At 44.0% G+C, this 18,365-nt stretch overlaps 1 protein-coding gene across 4 annotated transcripts in view; it reads right to left on the bottom strand.

Moving 5' to 3' along the window:
• LOC125274244 (inactive rhomboid protein 2-like) overlaps window positions 1–18,365 on the bottom strand; it is a 103,079-nt gene that overhangs the window by 9,235 nt on the left and 75,479 nt on the right. For 2 of the 4 annotated variants that reach the window (XR_007186215.1, XM_048200454.1), the window contains exons 15-18: window positions 16,179–16,273; window positions 15,521–15,596; window positions 15,203–15,303; window positions 13,195–13,348 (exon numbers count right to left, since the gene is read on the bottom strand). Coding sequence is in view for 2 of the 4 variants with exons in the window: in XM_048200454.1 (XP_048056411.1) it covers window positions 13,195–13,348; window positions 15,203–15,303; window positions 15,521–15,596; window positions 16,179–16,273 (426 nt within the window). In the remaining 2 variants the exon portion in view is untranslated. Of the gene's footprint in view, window positions 1–12,433; window positions 12,566–13,194; window positions 13,349–15,202; window positions 15,304–15,520; window positions 15,597–16,178; window positions 16,274–18,365 lie in introns of those variants that run through there. The other 2 variants (XR_007186216.1, XM_048200455.1) reach the window with 2 other exon arrangements.

The raw sequence follows: 18,365 nt of genomic DNA, 5'->3' as shown, positions 1-18,365 counted from the left end.
ACCGCAGGACCATTTCATCTCAAAAAAGGTTGTTGGGGTGACTGGCAAGTCCTGCTTCCAGGTAACATCAGGGGAAAAAGGAGAAACGACAACAGTCCTGGCTGGGTTCAATGCGGTTGGGACTTACACCCCCACAATGGTAATTTTTAAGGGAAAGAGGCTCAGGGCAGAGTGGCTGGAGGAACGACCAGAAAAAGCAATTATCCGCGTGTCAGATAATGGCTGGATAAACTCCCAGCTGTTTCTGGAGTGGGGCCAGCGGTTTGTCCAGCAGCTGCCTAAGGAGGATCCAAGACCCCATGTCCTGCTCTTAGATGGCCACTACAGCCATGTCTTCAATCTGGAATTCTTGGAGCTCATGAAGAAAAATAATATCCATGTAGTGAGCTATCCTCCCCACACCACCCACGCCCTCCAGCCAGCAGACAGATCGCTGTTTCGAAGCCTGAAACACCACTGGCAGGAACTGGGACGCAAGTGGACAAGAAAGACAGGCGGGAAGAAGCTTCCAAAACAGCTCTTCTTTTCTGTGTTCAGCCCCGCGTGGAAGAAGGCCGCCACTGTTGAGAATGCCCAAGCAGGTTTGACTCTTTTATTAATAATTAGTTGTCTTGAATTATTTGTATAAAAAGATTAGCAGTAAGTGGATCATTGTTTTTACTGTCTTATTAACATTGCATCATTATACATATTACTCTTCTACAGGTTTCCGAGCCTCAGGGATGTTTCCTGTCTCCATGAAAGTCATTCCAACTGACCTTTTCTTGCCAAGCCAAACCACTGAAAGGGTGATTGAGGAAACATCAGAAACCCTTCTGTTGTCAGAGGAGGACATTTATTTTGGTGTGGAAGAAGTGGTGGTAACCAGCCAGCCTGATGAGGACACGCATACCTCCACCCTCACAAAGGGGCCAGCCCCCCTTGTCTCCACCCTCACAACTAGGCCAGCCCCCATGTCTCCACCCTCACAAAGGGGCCAGCCGCGCATACCTGCACACTCACAAAGGGGCCAGCCCCCCTTGTCTCCACCCTCACAACTAGGCCAGCCCCCCATGTCTCCACCCTCACAAAGGGGCCAGCCGCGCATACCTGCACCCTCACAAAGGGGCCAGCCCCCCTTGTCTACACCCTCACAACTAGGCCAGCCCCCCATGCCTCCACCCTCACAACTGGGCCACCCTCTCTACCCAGCACTTCAACAGCTGAGTGGGCTTCCATTGTAAGGTTCTCAGACCTTATTGAAGTACCTACAAGAGAGAGGGGAAAGAAGAGGATGATGGCGAGGCCACCCAGCTACCACCTAACAAGCCAGGAACACTTCAACTTTGTCCAGGCCAAAGCAGACAAAAAAAACCCAAAAACAACCAAAGTGCGTAAGCCTGCTGGTGTCCGCCCCCAAAAAGCTGCCGTTCCTGCCCTGCAAACAGTTCAGGGAAGTGACCCCTGTACTGGTTGCAAGGGGGTCTATGGGGATGCAAGCGACCCAAAGGCCAATGAGGAATGGGTGGCTTGCTGCCACTGCCAACGGTGGTATCATGAGTCCTGCAGAGAGCTCAACGGACTTATGGATGATGATGACTTCATCTGTCTTGGATGTGTTCACTGAAGTTGTTAAAAGGTGGTAAAAGGATGTAGGCTTAATGAAAGTTCCATTCATTGAATGTAGAGTGAAGTTTACAATGTTACAATTTTTGCATTAGTTCCAGAAATGCATTTTAAAAAATCCTTCCAAGTATTAATTAATTGAAGGTCTCCGTTGTTGTATTTTGCGCTTCATAATGCGCCACACATTTTCAATGCATGTATTCTGGTTTTATTTCGTTTTACACAACGTCCCAACTTCATTGGAATTGGGGTTGTATTTTTCATGTTCATTTTAACCATAAAATAGTGTCCCACTTTCCCTAACAAAGTGTCCCACTCAACCTGATTGCTTCCAGTTTGCTGAAGAGGGTGTCAGATGGTGTTTAAAGATGAACAGTTTGTTAATAAATACATACATTTGGAAAATTTCACCATAGTGGCCTTCATTATTATCTATTTATACAAAACACATACAATATTAATACATTCTAACTGATTTAGGTGGTTTAGCTCCCCAGTACCTAAGTGAGCTCTTAATGCATTATAGTCCTTCACGTTTATTGCGATCTCAGAATTCAGGCCAGTTGATAATACCCAGAATATCAAAATCAACTGAAGGCGGCAGATCCTTTTCCTATTTAGCACCTAAACTCTGGAACAATCTTCCTAGCATTGTTCGGGAAGCAGACACACTCTGTCAGTTTAAATCTAGACTAAAAACACATCTCTTTGCTCTTGCATACACATAACACATTATCAATACATTAACATTTTTCAAATCCGTTAAAGGACTGTTACGCTGCAATAATTAGGTCGGCCGGAACCGAGAACATTTCCTATAACACTAGATATACCTGTACATCAGAATAAGAATGGCATCTACGCTAATATCTGTCTCTCTGCTTATCCTGAGGTTTGCCGGGTGCTGGATCCAGGCCGTATCCAGATCAGATGGAGAACCTGTGTCTGGACCTGACTACAACGTAGCCCAGGAGACAATGGGCCTACAGATCCAGTTCTGGCTGCATCTATAATTCAGATTTTTAATCCCCGTATCCGCTTACATATATTTATATATAATCTATTTTTAATCTCTATAATAAAAATGTATAATTCAGATTTTGATCTCCATATCCATTTACATATATTATATATATCTTCCAAGGGGTTTTTTCCCTCCTAGGACTTTTTTCCCAGTGTTAGCACGCTGGGTTTTTCTCCTAGGGGGTTTTTTCCACCCCTGGGAGTCAGCCGACATTGGCTTAATGTAGCACCATCTTGTATATGTTACATATTACCACGCTTGTTTGTACAGCTTATTTTTAACCACTTCCCTTTTTTCTGTGCTTCTAATATGTAAAGCTGCTTTGAAACAATTACCAATTGTAAAAGCGCTATATAAATAAATTTGACTTGACTTGACTTTAAAATGCAATTTACCAAAAAGTGTCCCACTTTACCTGACTTCACCCTATGTTTCCATGGCTGCGATGTCACATTTAATTGCTAACCTATTATTTCTTTTGTAAACAAAGCTTTGCGCTTCACTCGTGTCATATTCAAGTAAATACTGCCAACAGCCTTATCAGTGGGTACCGAATATACCCGGAATCTCAGTACTACCGGTACTACAGAAATGCGGGTATCGTCACATTTTCAAAATTTCGGTACCAAGTCGGTACCGGTACTTTTGACAACACTAGTCCCAGCTATACGCTATATGTGAGTATGCTACTGGTAGCGGATAGTTTATAGCATTTTCTCAGCTGGAATAATTAAACTTATAATTTTGATGGCGGATAGTAATCCAGAAAGGTCCAAATGACAATCAGTGACAACTAGAGATTCACCAGTAGTCAAAAGCAACTGCAGAGTGGCTACAGAAATTGAAATCTACAGGTAATGCTAATACACACTAAATCCAGTCACGCAATGCTGATGTTGTTAACATTAACAATTTGAGAACAAAGTATAAGAATAATAATCATTGCACGGTTTGACGTGATGCAAGCTAAGTGATCGTTAGATTTAATCACCACTGGCAGCACTATTTATGCTTTTTTCTCAGTTGGTTAGAACAAAAGTGGCAGATTTGTTGCTCCTTTAGATGACATTTTCCTGTGAAAATTCTTATTTTGGTCATACTTCGAAGACATAGAATCTGTGATACAGTATCACCGATGTGGTGACTGACAGCAAACATTAAATTAATCCACGCTGAGTAGCCGTGCTGATCCACAACCCACGTAAAAATGATAATTCCGCAAATAACTGCAATTGCAAGTTTCAAACAGAGATGGTGACAAAGAGGCAAACTTACGGACTGCAGCTTTAAGATTTTTAATGTTTTTCAAAGAAGCCTCTTATGCTCACTAAGGCTGCATTTATGTGATTGAAAATACAGTAAAAAATGGTAAAGCTGAATTTTCAACAGCCATTACTCTAGTATTCAGTTTCACATGATCCTTCAGACATCATTCTAATATGCTGATTTGTTACTTAATGATCAATTATTGATAATCAATTATTAAAAATGGCTCTTATTATCAATATGTAAAAGGTTTTTTATTTATTTAGTCCAAAAAAATGTTTTTAAGTGTTTGTGTGATTTGTTCAAACAAACTTAGCTTTCAAACTTTAATTCTACTACAAAAGTTAAATATTGCTAGTATAGCAATCTAAATAATCTAGTTGTCACGATCACCGTCAGTTCCTGTCAGTTCCCGGACTACATTTCCCATAATCCTCCCTGCCAGTCACATGCACACTCCACACCAATCACCTGTTGCCACATACAGCTTAGAACATTACCTGGACTATAAGAGACTCAATCACACACAACCTGATTGCGAAGTCTTGTTAACCTGTGTTACAATTCCGAGCGTTTATATCCTGTCTGCCTGTCTGTTTCCGATCCTGTCTGTTTACCCGTTTACGATTCTCTGCTGCATACCTTTGGACTGTGTATTGTTTCCTGGACTGTGAATGATATCTGCCTGCCTCTATCTACTGCCTGTACCCTGACTACGATTCTGCCTGTCCCTTGCTATTCCTGTTTGCTCCCGTTTGACCCTGCCTGTACGACTACGCTCACTTTAATAAAGCTTTGCAAATGGATCCAGCTTCGTTACACTAGTATAGCAAATTACTGTAGTGATTTACAAATCTTTACTAACCTCTGTCAGAACAAGCTAGTCAATTCAAATAGGAACGCTGGAAATAAGTTATATCAAGAAAAGAAACACAAATGAATATGCTGAAAGATACAGTGCAACTAACTGAAATGTATCATCAGATAATGAGGAGGAAAAGTATGCAGTTCATTTGCCCCATTGGAAAGAGTCAACCACACTGTATTTTGGGATACAACATTCCACACATTCTGTTGTATGTGTATACTATAGTGCAAATATTACCAGGAATTCCATGATTCAAATTTTTTATATACTGTACAAATAGATTAGTATGCTATTCTGCACATAGCCAATAATCTTCTGCAGAAGTTAATTGTTGCAGTGATCTCACTTCCTGTATAAGTTTTTTTTTTTTTTTAGATCTGCAAACTCAGCAGTGCTTTTTAATATCTCATAAACATCACTAATCCATCCCTGACAAGAGGAGTGCATTCCAACTTTCCGTCAGCACATGAGAGTGGAGATAAGAGCCTGGATTAGCCAAGGACTAATAAGCAGATAACACACATCGATCACCAGATCTACCTGACACTGAGACAGGTAGAGAACATTTAATAAGGACATGCAGTGCCAGAGTGGAGGGGGACCAACTTAGTATGTCTTAGTAAGTGTGATGTAAACAGACAGACAACTGTCAAACACAGTGCTGAAATTTGACCTGTAACTATCAGTTCCTCTAGTATAAACATCAGCATTTCACTATTCTGATGTTTGGGGAAAAAAAAAAAAAAAAAAAAAGACTGGGATCACTGTAAATCTCCAAGCTCTGGGTCAACGCCACTTTGAATTAGATAATGTGTTAAAAGCCATTTAAGCAGTTTGTGGGTAACTGCCTTGCCAATATAACTGTAAGGAGGTACAGCAGCACTGTAACATTTCAACACCTACTTTATAACTCTCTCTTTGGTAACACTTTACAATAAGGTTCATTTATTATCATTTATTAATCTTTGTTAATGTTAATTTCAACATTTACTAATTCATTATTAAAATATTGTCAACATTAGTTAATGCACTGTGAACTAACATGAACAAACAATGAACAACTGTATTTTCATTAACTAACGTTAACGAAGATTAGTAAATACAGTAACAAATGTATTGCTCATGGTTAGTTCATGTTAGCTAATACATTAACTAATGAACCTTATTTTAAAGTGTTACCCTCTCTTTAATAATTCTTTATGAATATGTAAAATCCATCAGCAGTGACTGAGCCTCATACTCCTGTACTGCAAACTACATTGTTATCATCAATCCTGGTAGCAGCAGAAAATGTAGATTGGGTTTTATTATTGCTTGTTAATTTTGTCTGATTTTTTTTTTTTTAATTGTATTGACTGCACTGTTCTGTATTTTCTACAGAAATGTTTGAGAATATCCTGCTTGGCTGGTGAGATTTCTGGACTTCCAATAAATCTTTTGCTTTCATATTCTCCATCCTGAGAAATATGAAATAGTGTAATTGAAAGGACATGCCAAGAAGTGACAGCAGCACTATTTAAGTGAACTGCCATTCAAATTGTGAAAAAATGTAATCTAAAACCTCCATGTTGGAAAAAAACGTACTCGGTTACTAACGTAACCTCGGTTCCCTGAGATACGGAACGAGTACTGCGTATGGGGAAAGGTCTCCCTTTTTCCCCGCTGCTGAAGCCTTTTTCAATAACGCAGTGTAACTGCATCGTCATTGGTTCACTCATAGACAAGTTGTTGAACCAATGACGGCGCGGCATTGCTGCGCGGCCTATGGCGACAAAGCGTGCAAATATTCCCGCTGAATTGGGCGGGGTTAGGGGCTATATAAGCAGGTGTTTCGTCATAGGATTTCAGTGTAATCGACTGAAGCGACGACCCTGAAGCCGCAGCCTCGTGGCACGGCAAGTGACGCAGTACTCGTTCCGTATCTCAGGGAACCGAGGTTACGTTAGTAACCGAGTACGTTCCCTTTCGATACTTCACTCGTACTGCGTATGGGGAACGAATTCAACTACGCCGTGCCACGGCTGGGAACGATATAGCCTGAAATTGGACACATGGGAGTGGGTCCAAAAGACAAGCGAGAAGGCAAAGCCTTAATCGAACCCTAGTTACACTTAAGGAAATAATTCCTGGGGTTGTGTGAGGCGGAACTCGCCAGAGGCCGCTTAATCACACTGAAAGAACCCGAGCTTGCAAGGTCGGGACATCGAGATGATAGAATCTGACAAAAGTGGACGGCGAAGACCAGCCGGCCGCCTCACAGATGTCTTGAATGGAAACTCCGTTGGACCAAGCCCACGAGGAAGCCATTCCTCTAGTGGAGTGGGCCCTGACTCCTATGGGGCAGTCTGCACCCAGTGAGGAGTAGCACAGGTTAATAGCGTCCACTATCCAACGGGAAAGGCGCTGTTTTGAGACCGGAGACCCTTTGGTGCGGCCACCAAAACAAACAAAGAGCTGATCCGACTGCCTGAAAGGCTGCGATCGCTCCACATAGGTCCTCAATGCCCTGACTGGGCAGAGTAGCTCTAGCTCTCGTTCATCCGCCGAGGGAGGAAGAGCAGAAAGCGAGATGACCTGAGCTCTAAACGGGGTTGAGAGCACCTTAGGAACGTAGCCATGCCTAGGTTTCAGAACGACCTTCGAGTCTCCAGGCCCAAATTCAAGGCATGCAGGGCTCACAGAGAGGGCCTGCAAATCGCCAACGCGCTTAACCGATGCCAGTGCTAACAGCAGAGTGGTCTTTAGCGTTAGGGGCCTGAGATCGGCTGAACCCATTGGCTCAAAGGGGGCTTCCTTTAAGGCCCTGAGGACCAGCGAGAGGTCCCAAGTGGGAACGGTGAGGGGGCGAGGAGGATTCAATCGCCTAGCACCCCTCAGGAAACGGATTATAAGGCCGTTACGTCCCACTGATTGGCCAGCAATGGGAGCATGGAACGCCGCAATGGCTGCTACGTAAACCTTAAGAGTAGAAGGGGTGCGCCCCATTTCCAAGCGTTCTTGGAGGAAAGACAGTATGAAGGATACGTCACTCTCCACAGGGTCTATGTTGCGTGAGGAACACCAATCAACAAAGACAGACCATTTCTGGTCATAGAGGCGTCTCGTGGACGGGGCTCTAGCCTGAGAAATGGTATTTAGGACGTCCCCGGGGAGGCTGGTCGGCTCCCATCGAGGGACCAGAGGTGCAGAGCCCAAAGCTCCGGCTGTGGGTGCCAGATCGTTCTGTTTGCCTGAGAGAGGAGGTCCCGTCTCAGGGGAATCGGCCACGGGGCTCTCAGGGAGAGCTTGAACAGCTCCGAGGACCAAACCTGGTTCCTCCAGAGCGGGGCCACCAGAAGGACTCTGTGTTGGTCTTCTCTGATGCGCCTGATGACCTGAGGGATCAGTGCGATCGGAGGTAAGGCGTAAAGGAGCGTGTTGGGCCATGTATGGGCCAGAGCATCGACTTCCTTCGAGAAAAATGTTGGGCAATGAGAGTTGTCTTCTGAGGCGAAGAGGTCTATCTCTGCCCTCCCGAAGAACTCCCAAATCTTGAGGACCACTTGGGGGTGGAGCATCCACTCGTCGGAGGGGATGTTGCTCCGTGACAACATGTCTGCGCCCAGATTGTTCCTGCCAGGAACATGAGTCGCTCTGAGCGACTGAAGCCTCGGAAGAGCCCATTCCAGAAGACGTTTCGCCAGAGCACATAAGCGGCTGGACGAGAGACCGCCCTGGTGGTTTAAATATGACACCACTGTCATACTGTCCGATCGGACTAGAACATGACGTCCTGTCAAGTGAGCCTGAAAAGACTGAAGGGCCTTCATCACTGCTAGCATCTCTAGACAGTTGATGTGTAGACGGCTTTCCTCGTGACTCCACGAGCCGAAGGCCGGTCTGCCCTCGCGCACGGCGCCCCAACCCGAGTTGGAAGCGTCCGTTGAGAGCACCGTCCTTCGTGAGACCGCCTGTAAGGGTACTCCGCGCTTGAACCACATAGGGTCCATCCAAGGTTTCAGGGCTAGAAGACAGGCCTGATTGACTTTGAGACATAAGCGGCCATGCCGCCAGGTGCTGGGAGGAACCCGGAACTTTAACCAGTACTGAAGAGGCCGCATCCGAAGAAGGCCGAGCTGCAGCACCGGGGAGGCGGAAGCCATCAGCCCTAGTAGCCTCTGAAAAAACTTCAGAGGGAGACAGGCTTTGTTCTTGATTGAGGCCGTGAGCTGCTGAATCGCTAGAGCACGCTCCGGCGAGACTACTGCCGTCATGCGGACTGAGTCGAAAACTGCCCCCAGAAACGAGATTCGCTGGGTGGGGCACAGCGAGCTCTTGGCTAAGTTGACCCTGAGACCCAGACATTGTAAATGGCTGAGGAGCACGGATCTGTGGTGTTCCAGCTCAGTTCGCAAACGGGCTAGAATGAGCCAGTCGTCGAGATAATTTAGGACCCGGATTCCCATTTGCCTCAGAGGGGAAAGCGCCGCGTCCATGCACTTGGTGAAAGTGCGAGGAGTCAGAGACAGCCCGAAGGGCAGGACCGTATATTGGTACGCCACTCCCTCGTATGCGAATCTCAAGAATCGTCTGTGACGGGGGGCTATCTGGATTTGAAAATACGCATCCTTCAGGTCCAGCGAGCAGAACCAGTCCTCGGGGCAAATGTGCGCGAGGATCTGTTTCAGCGTCAGCATTTTGAACTTCCGTCTCATGAGGGAGTGATTCAAAAGTCTGAGGTCTAGAATGGGTCTGAGACCACCATCCTTCTTGGGGACCAGAAATTAGCGGCTGTAAAAGCCTGACTCGCTCTCTGTCGGGGAAACTTTTTCCACAGCTCCCTTTCTTAGCAACGTCATGACTTCGGTTCGGAGGACATGCGCGTCGTCCGAATTGACCGAGGTTTGAAGCACCCCGCCGAAGCGAGGGGGCCGTCGTGCAAACTGGAGCGAGTAGCCCTGGGTTACGATCCCCATAACCCATTCTGACACATCGGGGATGGCCTGCCAGGCCTTGGCCCGAGTGGCAAGGGGTTGAATGATATCGGGCGACAGACCGCCGTTGAAGGGGTCGTACACCGAGAGAGGTGGAAGAGGAAATTTGCTCTTTTTTTGATGAGGTAAAATATTGTTCGCCGTGAAAACGGCGTTTAGGGTGGGCGCAACAGGTGTGGGCCCAGCTGTCACTTGGAGCATGTTTCCCACACCCGGAATTAAACGAGGCGGAGGGGAAATTACTCGTGGGAGCTTTTGGGGCTGTCCGGTCGCAACGGGATGATCCCCCATCCTCTTCCTTCCTGACGAATCAGGACGACTTCGGAGGCACCGGGTCCAGCACAATCTTGGGCCGGGGTCCCTGGCGTCTCGGGAAGGGAGGGCACTTCGCAGGGCGCGAGCGCTGGCGATGCTCCTTGGGTGGCGCTGCCTGTGTTGCGGGTGGAGCTGGCTTGTTCTGCTGAGCCGGCGCAGTCCTGGGGCGGCTGGACGCAGAAGCAGAGCTGGAGCGCTTAGGCAAGAAATGCCTCATAGCCTGAGACGATTTCTGCGCAGCAGTAAAGCGCTCGGTGAAGCCGTCCACTGCAGGCCCGAAGAGACCAGAGGGAGAGACCGGGGCGTCTAGGAAGGCCGTCTTGTCCAGGTCCTTGATCTCCGTAAGGTTGAGCCACAGGTGGCGCTCCAAAACGACCAGGCTGGCCATGGAACGCCCGATGGCCTGGGCCGTGGCCTTCGTGGCTCGCAGGGCAAGTTCGGTGGCGCTGCGAAGATCCTTAAAAGCCGGCGCGTCAATTCCAGACTCGTCCAGCGAGCGGAGGAGTTTGGCCTGGAAGACCTGAAATATGGCCATTGTATGAAGCGCGGAGGCAGCCTGGCCCGCCGAGGTGTAAGCCCGTCCAGCCAAAGTAGAGGTGGTCCGACAGGGCTTGGAGGGAAGGGCCCTCTTGGTCTTCCATCCCACAGCCGCGGGAGGGCAGAGGTGAGCAGCCACCGCTTCGTCTAGGGGTGGCAGGTGCTCGTATCCCTTCTCTTCGGCGCCATCGACGGCGGTGAGGGCGGAGCGGTGCGTTGTGTGAAGGCGGGCGGAATACAGACCGCTACGACTTCGTGAGCTCCTTGTGGGCCTCGGGGAAAAAGGGCGCTGAGCGCTGGCGAGGTGCTTGGCGGCGGCCTGGCAGGAACCACTCGTCCAGGCGGCTGCGAGACGGCTCCTCTGGAGGGGCCCACTCGAGGTCCAGCTCTTCCACGGCTCTGGACAGGATGTGGAATAGTTAGGCATCCATGCCCTGGCCGTGCTCAATGGGCTCCAAGGGAGGCGGGGGAGCGGGGTCATCCGGCTCACCAACCCATGCTTCCGCTTCGGAAGCCGTAAGTGACATGGAGTCATCCTGCTCGTCGTCTGTTCCTCCGAATGAGACGAGGTCACTTGCTTCGGCAGAGGGACGCTGCTCAGGGCGAGAGAACAGAACGGGAGAGAGTTCCCTCGGAGGAGAGGGCGAGGCACGCGGGGGCTGGGCCGGCGTGAGCTCGCCTAACTCCGGGCGTTGAGTCGCTCTACCCCGCTGTCTCTTCCTGGCTGGTTCGCGGGAGGAAGGAAACGGGAGGGCGCGAGCGGCGAGATCGCCCTCCGTGAAGAAGGCGACCCGCGAGCGCAGGGAACTGAGACTCATGCACTCGCAGTGCGGGCATGAGTCTCCAGCAAGCGCGCCGTCCGCATGGGGCTTGCCCAGGCAGGCGACGCACTCGCTGTGTCCGACGCTATCGTGCAGGGGGGCCCTGCACGTAGCACATGAGTGACGGGGCATCGGGAGATGCCGGTGCCGTGAAAACGGCAGTTGGGTGGCTCTTTGTAGAGCGGCGAGGGCCGCGGAAGCTCTTAGAAGCGGTGAAAACCGCTGTGGAAACGCTCTTTTAGAGCGGCGTTAAGCCACGGGTGAAGCTCTCCCAATTCGGCGGGAATATTCGCGCGCTTTGTCGCCATAGGCCGCGCAGCAATGCCGCGCCGTCATTGGTTCAACAACTTGTCTATGACTGAACCAATGACGATGCAGTTACACTGCGTTATTGAAAAAGGCTTCAGCAGCGGGGAAAAAGGGAGACCTTTCCCCATACACAGTACGAGTGAAGTATCGAAAGGGAACAATGCTCACCCATGTTATTTAGTAACTACCTAATTTAAAACTTTGTTTTTACATGACTTATTTGGGATTTCTTTGTTTTTGTTTTCCTCATCACTGGGAATTTAATCTATTGAAGCTAATGACTTGGAAAACTTGGACTTGGAATTTTAATTACAATGTGGACAACTGTAAAGGAGCAAACAAGAACAAACAATTATAAATAATAATGTGATAATATTAGAACTGAAATAGAGGAATGCATATAGTGTGAGTGGTGGTAAGTATGTTTTTGCTTTAAACTCTAGATTGAACAGGTTTGTCAGAGTTTTAACCGAATTGTGGAGGGAAGCTGAGGTTACAGGAGGTTGAATAAGGACAACTACAGTGGCTTTAAGTTACATTTGACCATTGTACAATTCAAGTAACTTTCTACAAGAGCAGGTCAGAAAGAAAGAGTTAGAGGCAGAGACAAAAATGCAGCAATAAAGGAAAGGTTAAGACAGATAGGCCACTGGGGGAACTTTTACCCTCCAGACAGGGTTATTTATTTCACCCAGTAATCCCAAACAGCTTCTCGAGTTAATGAATTAAGCTTCTGTACTTGGCAGGTTTCAATGGGGGCACATTCCTCTTCCCTCTTCTTTTCCTTCCTCACTTTCTCTCACCCTCACTTTCTCATTGGCCAGATTTTCTGTTTCTCTTTCTCTCCCTAAAAAAATAAATAAATAAATAAATGATAAAAAAAAAAAAAAAAACACTGACCATCTGACATAAGTAGAATTAACGGTCTTCTCTTTTCTGCTGAATGGTACACAAGAAATTTGCAGATAAGAAAAACAAATAAAATTAAGAAACGTCAACAATTTAAGAATTTTAAAGGTAAATTTAAGATTAAAAATAGGAGGTTACTCTTTTACCCTAAGGCAAGTGAACAGAACTTTACTTTACACTATATACGCTTATAAAATACTTATAATAACGTAGATACAGTATATTGCCAGGTGATATTCATGGTGTCGCATATACCGGGCAATATATCGCATTTACCAGCTATTATCACACTTTTTATCAAGCAATGTTACTCTTTTCTCCAACAATCTTACAAATAATATTATTATGCTGTTGTATAGGCATAATTTCACTTTAAATACCTTTTTAGTTTTTTTTTTTTTTAACTAAGCAAGTGACAAATCAACATACCAGTGATGTTTTTGACAGAGCTTAAGTAGCATTAAATCTAGAAGATTCTGTAATGGTTATATGTGTTTTCATAGGGTCATTTTAATACAAGGTGAAGTTTAGGTGAAGTTTAAAATGTGCTGTGCACTTGTGTCATACCTCTGCTCTGTACGGTAGGAAGAGGGCGCTGGCAAGGTTTCCTGTAATACCACTGAGAATGTAGATGATGGAAATGCGTAACCAGCCTGCTAATTTCTCCAGGTCTCTAAGTATAGTCATTTGGAAGATCACTGACACCAGGCAATGCAGTAAACTGAAGAACAATCACATAAGCATGGGTCAAAGAAACTGTCAGTAATATTTTTGTGTCAAATCTAGTAATACTCTCAGTCTGCCTCTCATTCCATGTACAGACATGAGAAAGAGTGGGAGAGAAAGAGTGAGTATAAAGACCAGGCATGCATTGGCCATAGGGAGCACCAGGAATTTCCCGGTGGGCCTGTCAAGTAGTGGGCCGATCGGTAAAGTGAGGGAATTCTTAAAATGCGCATGAGTAACTGCAAAAGCACTGTAGAAATATGGTGCTTTGGCAGAAATTTATTTATTAAAAATGTTGCTATTGTAAGAATTGAAAATATCCAAAGATATTTTAAAATGAACAAAGACATTTGCTTTACTGTTTCACACCCCTCTCTCTTGCCAAGGGCCATTTGGGAGGCACAAAGGTGATAGTGATCAAGGCCTGTAGGCCAAGATGTGTGTACATCGGGGGTCTACAAATGGTCACACCTTTAGTACAGTGGGGGGAAGTTTTAATCTTCTGATTGGTCAGTTTGAATGTCTCACATTTGAGTTTTGGTCACATGGTCAAGGAAGGCATAAAAGAAGATTGTAACTGTTGCTCTGGTCTCTTTGATACTCTGCTCTTCTTTCTTGGATTCTTGGGCACTCTCTGGCCCTCTCTCTCTCTCTCTCTCTCTCTCTCTCTCTCTTTCTCTCTCAGGTAACTTTTTCATACATGCTGTGTACGATTAATGGTATATGATTTTATCATCTCATACATCTATTTTGTGATTATTTTAAGTGTAACCATAATCAGATATTGTCATTAAACCCTTTCAATTACAAATGATGTGCTAACTAGTTTTGATTTAGTATGAACATGAATGTTCTCCCTATTGCAATACAATATTGTCACACTATAGCAACGCTCTCCCACATATTTTGCTATTGTAACTGCGCTTATTTCCGTCTTTGGTATAAGTTGCAGTGGGTGGTAATAGACAAGAAATGTACAGTATTCTAACATCTTACTGATAAAGTTTCTTTAGTCGCTCGGCAAACCTTACAGTCTGAACCGCTGTAGGAGTTCCACCCTTACACTATTATTACTTACATTAAATATTGAGGAATATAAATCTCTTCCATAAAGTTTTTTTAGTAGTTTCTACATGTGTTTACACTATCTTTTTATTAAAATGGATTTATTCATTTATTTTAGAAACCATATCAATGGTAACGAGGAGCATGGTTTTACCTGTGACTACCATGATCTTACCAATTGTTGAACTTTTTAATCGTTCTAATGAATTTCAATTGAAGTAAATGTTAATTCAATTAGAACTTGATGAAATATAAATATTAGTGTGTTACATAAATTAGGTGTTAACTCTAGTCTTTACCAATGTTACTTTTGTTAAAGGGATAGATCACCCCAAAATATAAAAATATAATTTACTCTCCCTCATGTCATTCCAAATCTATATGTCTTTCTCTCTTCTGTGAAACACAAAAGAAGATATTTTGAAGAATGTTGGTAACCATACCATTTGGGTTACCTTTGAATTCTATTAAAAAAACAGACATTTCTCAAATTATCTTCTTTTATGTTCCACAGAAAGTCATACATTTATAATGACATTAGGGTGAGCAGTAAATTTACTAGTAAATTTAGCTACTTTATAGCATATTAGCGCAAAATCAGTGCTTTACTGTCAAGCGCATATCTATATGAAACAAATTAAATATTAATTATATTTATATATAAATATTAATTATATTTATATATAAATATTATATATATATATATATATATATATATATATATATATATATATATACATACATTTTATCCCCGGTCCAGCCGTGATAAAGACCTAAACCTTACCCAGCATGAAGAAAAAGGGAGAGCCACAGTCTATAGAACTGATCTGGGACACTGGGGTTCAGGAATGGCAGCAACCCACACACATCATCCAGGCAGTGGACCTGTCAGGATACAGATGTATAACAACAAAAAATAAATGTCCTTTCTTAAAGTATTACCATTTAATTCTGTCCAGAGAAATCTATTTTCCAGAAAAACAGAGAACCACAGGGCATTTTTAAGTTAAGCTTTTAAAAACTAGGGGTGTGCACGAATAGTCGAATATTCAATCAATTTTGATGGCTGGGCTGAAATTATTTTTTCAATGTAAATGGATACCTGTGAACAGAGTGTGGCCTCCTCATGGAAATATCCACGCATGAATTGGCAGTACTCCCAAGTGGTAATTTCACATCTTTATAAATAGATCAAAACAGAACAGATTTGAATAAAATGTATCAAATTTGACTGGATCAAATTAGACAGGAGCTGGATACAAATTCACCCAAAAATGAAAATGATCTTGTTTTTTTTCCATTTCTCATTCCAGACCAATTTTTTTCCTGCTAAAAATCTTTTCATTCTGCCACAGCTCAATTGAGTTCACTGAAATATGGATGACAAGATTTAGAGTAAACATAAATTTGAGTTTGTTCCTGACACAAACACTATTATTGTGCTTTTTGTCATTTCTGGAGCTCATCAGCACGGGTCCTCATTCACTTTAATTGAATGGAAATGCATGAACATTATTTTGAACATTTATTTGTGTGTTCCAGGAAAGAAAGAAGTGTTATGGTTGTGGAACAATATTAGTGTTAGTAAATGAGAATTTCATTTTTGAGTTAACTATTTATTTCAAAGCAATTACTACGTGTATGAAACTAGAACCGAAGTGGCTTTGACTGCAAGTATATGGCAAAATTCTCTACATGTTTAATGAAAACTGTCATCATCTAAACCTTGCTTTTAATTCTTACAAATGTTCATTCATTACCTTCCTTTAGTTCCAATACAGCATGGCCTGCCCTTCAGTGTGCAGTCCATGTGTTTGTATCCTGAGTGGTTCCATGTTTTAGGGTATGTACAAATCTGCAATAGAGAAATATATATATATATATATATATATATATATATATATATATATACACACACACACACACACACACACACACACACACACACACACAGTTAGGACAGTTAGGTCCATATACAGTGGGTACGGAAAGTATTCAGACCCCCTTAAATTTTTCACTCTTTGTTATATTGCAGCCATTTGCTAAAATCATTTAAGTTCATTTTTTTCCCTCATTAATGTACACACAGCACCCCATATTGACAGAAAAACACACAATTGTTGACATTTTTGCAGATTTATTAAAAAAGAAAAACTGAAATATCACATGGTCCTAAGTATTCAGACCCTTTGCTGTGACACTCATATATTTAACTCAGGTGCTGTCCATTTCTTCTGATCATCCTTGAGATGGTTCTACACCTTCATTTGAGTCCAGCTGTGTTTGATTATACTGATTGGACTTGATTAGGAAAGCCACACACCTGTCTATATAAGACCATACAGCTAACAGTGCATGTCAGAGCAAATGAGAATCATGAGGTCAAAGGAACTGCCTGAAGAGCTCAGAGACAGAATTGTGGCAAGGCACAGATCTGGCCAAGGTTACAAAAAAATTTCTGCTGCACTTAAGGTTCACTTAAGGCTAAGAGCACAGTGGCCTCCATAATCCTTAAATGGAAGACGTTTGGGACAACCAGAACCCTTCCTATGCTGGCCGTCCGGCCAAACTGAGCTATCGGGGGAGAAGAGCCTTGGTGAGAGAGGTAAAGAAGAACCCAAAGATCATGGTGGCTGAGCTCCAGAGATGCAGTCGGGAGATGGGAGAAAGTTGTAGAGAGTCAACCATCACTGCAGCCCTCCACCAGTCGGGGCTTTATGGCAGAGTGGCCCGACGGAAGCCTCTCCTCAGTGCGAGTTTGCTAAAAAACACCTGAAGGACAAGATGGTGAGAAATAAGATTCTCTGGTCTGATGAGATCAAGATAGAACTTTTTGGCCTTAATTCTAGGTGGTATGTGTGGAGAAAACCAGGCACTGCTCAACACCTGTCCAATACAGTCCCAACAGTGAAGCATGGTGGTGGCAACATCATGCTGTGGGGGTGTTTTTCAGCTGCAGGGACAGGACGACTGGTTGCAATCGAGGGAAAGATGAATGCAGCCAAGTACAGGGATATCGTGGATGAAAACCTTCTCCAGAGTGCTCAGGACCTCCGACTGGGCTGAAGGTTTACCTTCCAACAAGACAATGACCCTAAGCACACAGCTAAAATAACGAAGGAGTGGCTTCACAACAACTCCGTGACTGTTCTTGAATGGCCCAGCCAGAGCCCTGACTTAAACCCAATTGAGCATCTCTGGAGAGACCTAAAAATGGCTGTCCACCAATGTTTACCATCCAACCTGACAGAACTGGAGAGGATCTGCAAGGAGGAATGGCAGAAGATCCCCAAATCCAGGTGTGAAAAACTTGCATCTTGCATCTTGCATCTTGCATCTTTACCAAAAAGACTCATGGCTGTATTAGATCAGAAGGGTGCTTCTACTAAATACTGAGCAAAGGATCTGAATAATTAGGACCATGTGATATTTCAGTTTTTCTTTTTTAATAAATCTGCAAAAATGTCAACAATTCTGTGTTTTTCTGTCAATATGGGGTGCTGTGTATACATTAATGAGGAAAAAAAATGAACTTAAATGATTTTAGCGAATGGCTGCAATATAACGAAGAGTGAAAAATTTAAGGGGGTCTGAATACTTTCCGTACCCACTGTATATTTGGACACAGGCACAATTTTCGTAATTTTTGCTCTATATGTTACCAGAACACAATTAAAAAGAAACTTTTAGCTTTATTTCAAGGGGTTGAACAAAAATATAATATGAAAAGTTTAGGAATTGCAACCACTTTTATACATAGTCCCCCTATTTTCAGGGGCTCAAATGTAATTGTAAAAATTAATATAATCAAACAAAATTATTTATATTTTGTTGAGAATCCTTTACAGGCAATGACTGCCTCTGTGAATAGTTTGCACCTTGTGGAACCCTCTGGATTTGCTCTTGTGAAGTCTTTTCTTAATAGTAAACTTTGACAATAACATGCC

Source organism: Megalobrama amblycephala, linkage group LG8 (assembly GCF_018812025.1).
Source record: "Megalobrama amblycephala isolate DHTTF-2021 linkage group LG8, ASM1881202v1, whole genome shotgun sequence".
In the NCBI taxonomy this organism is placed as follows: domain Eukaryota; kingdom Metazoa; phylum Chordata; class Actinopteri; order Cypriniformes; family Xenocyprididae; genus Megalobrama; species Megalobrama amblycephala.
The sequence above is the reverse complement of the archived record's forward strand: the minus strand, read 5'-3'. Positions and strand labels throughout refer to the sequence as shown.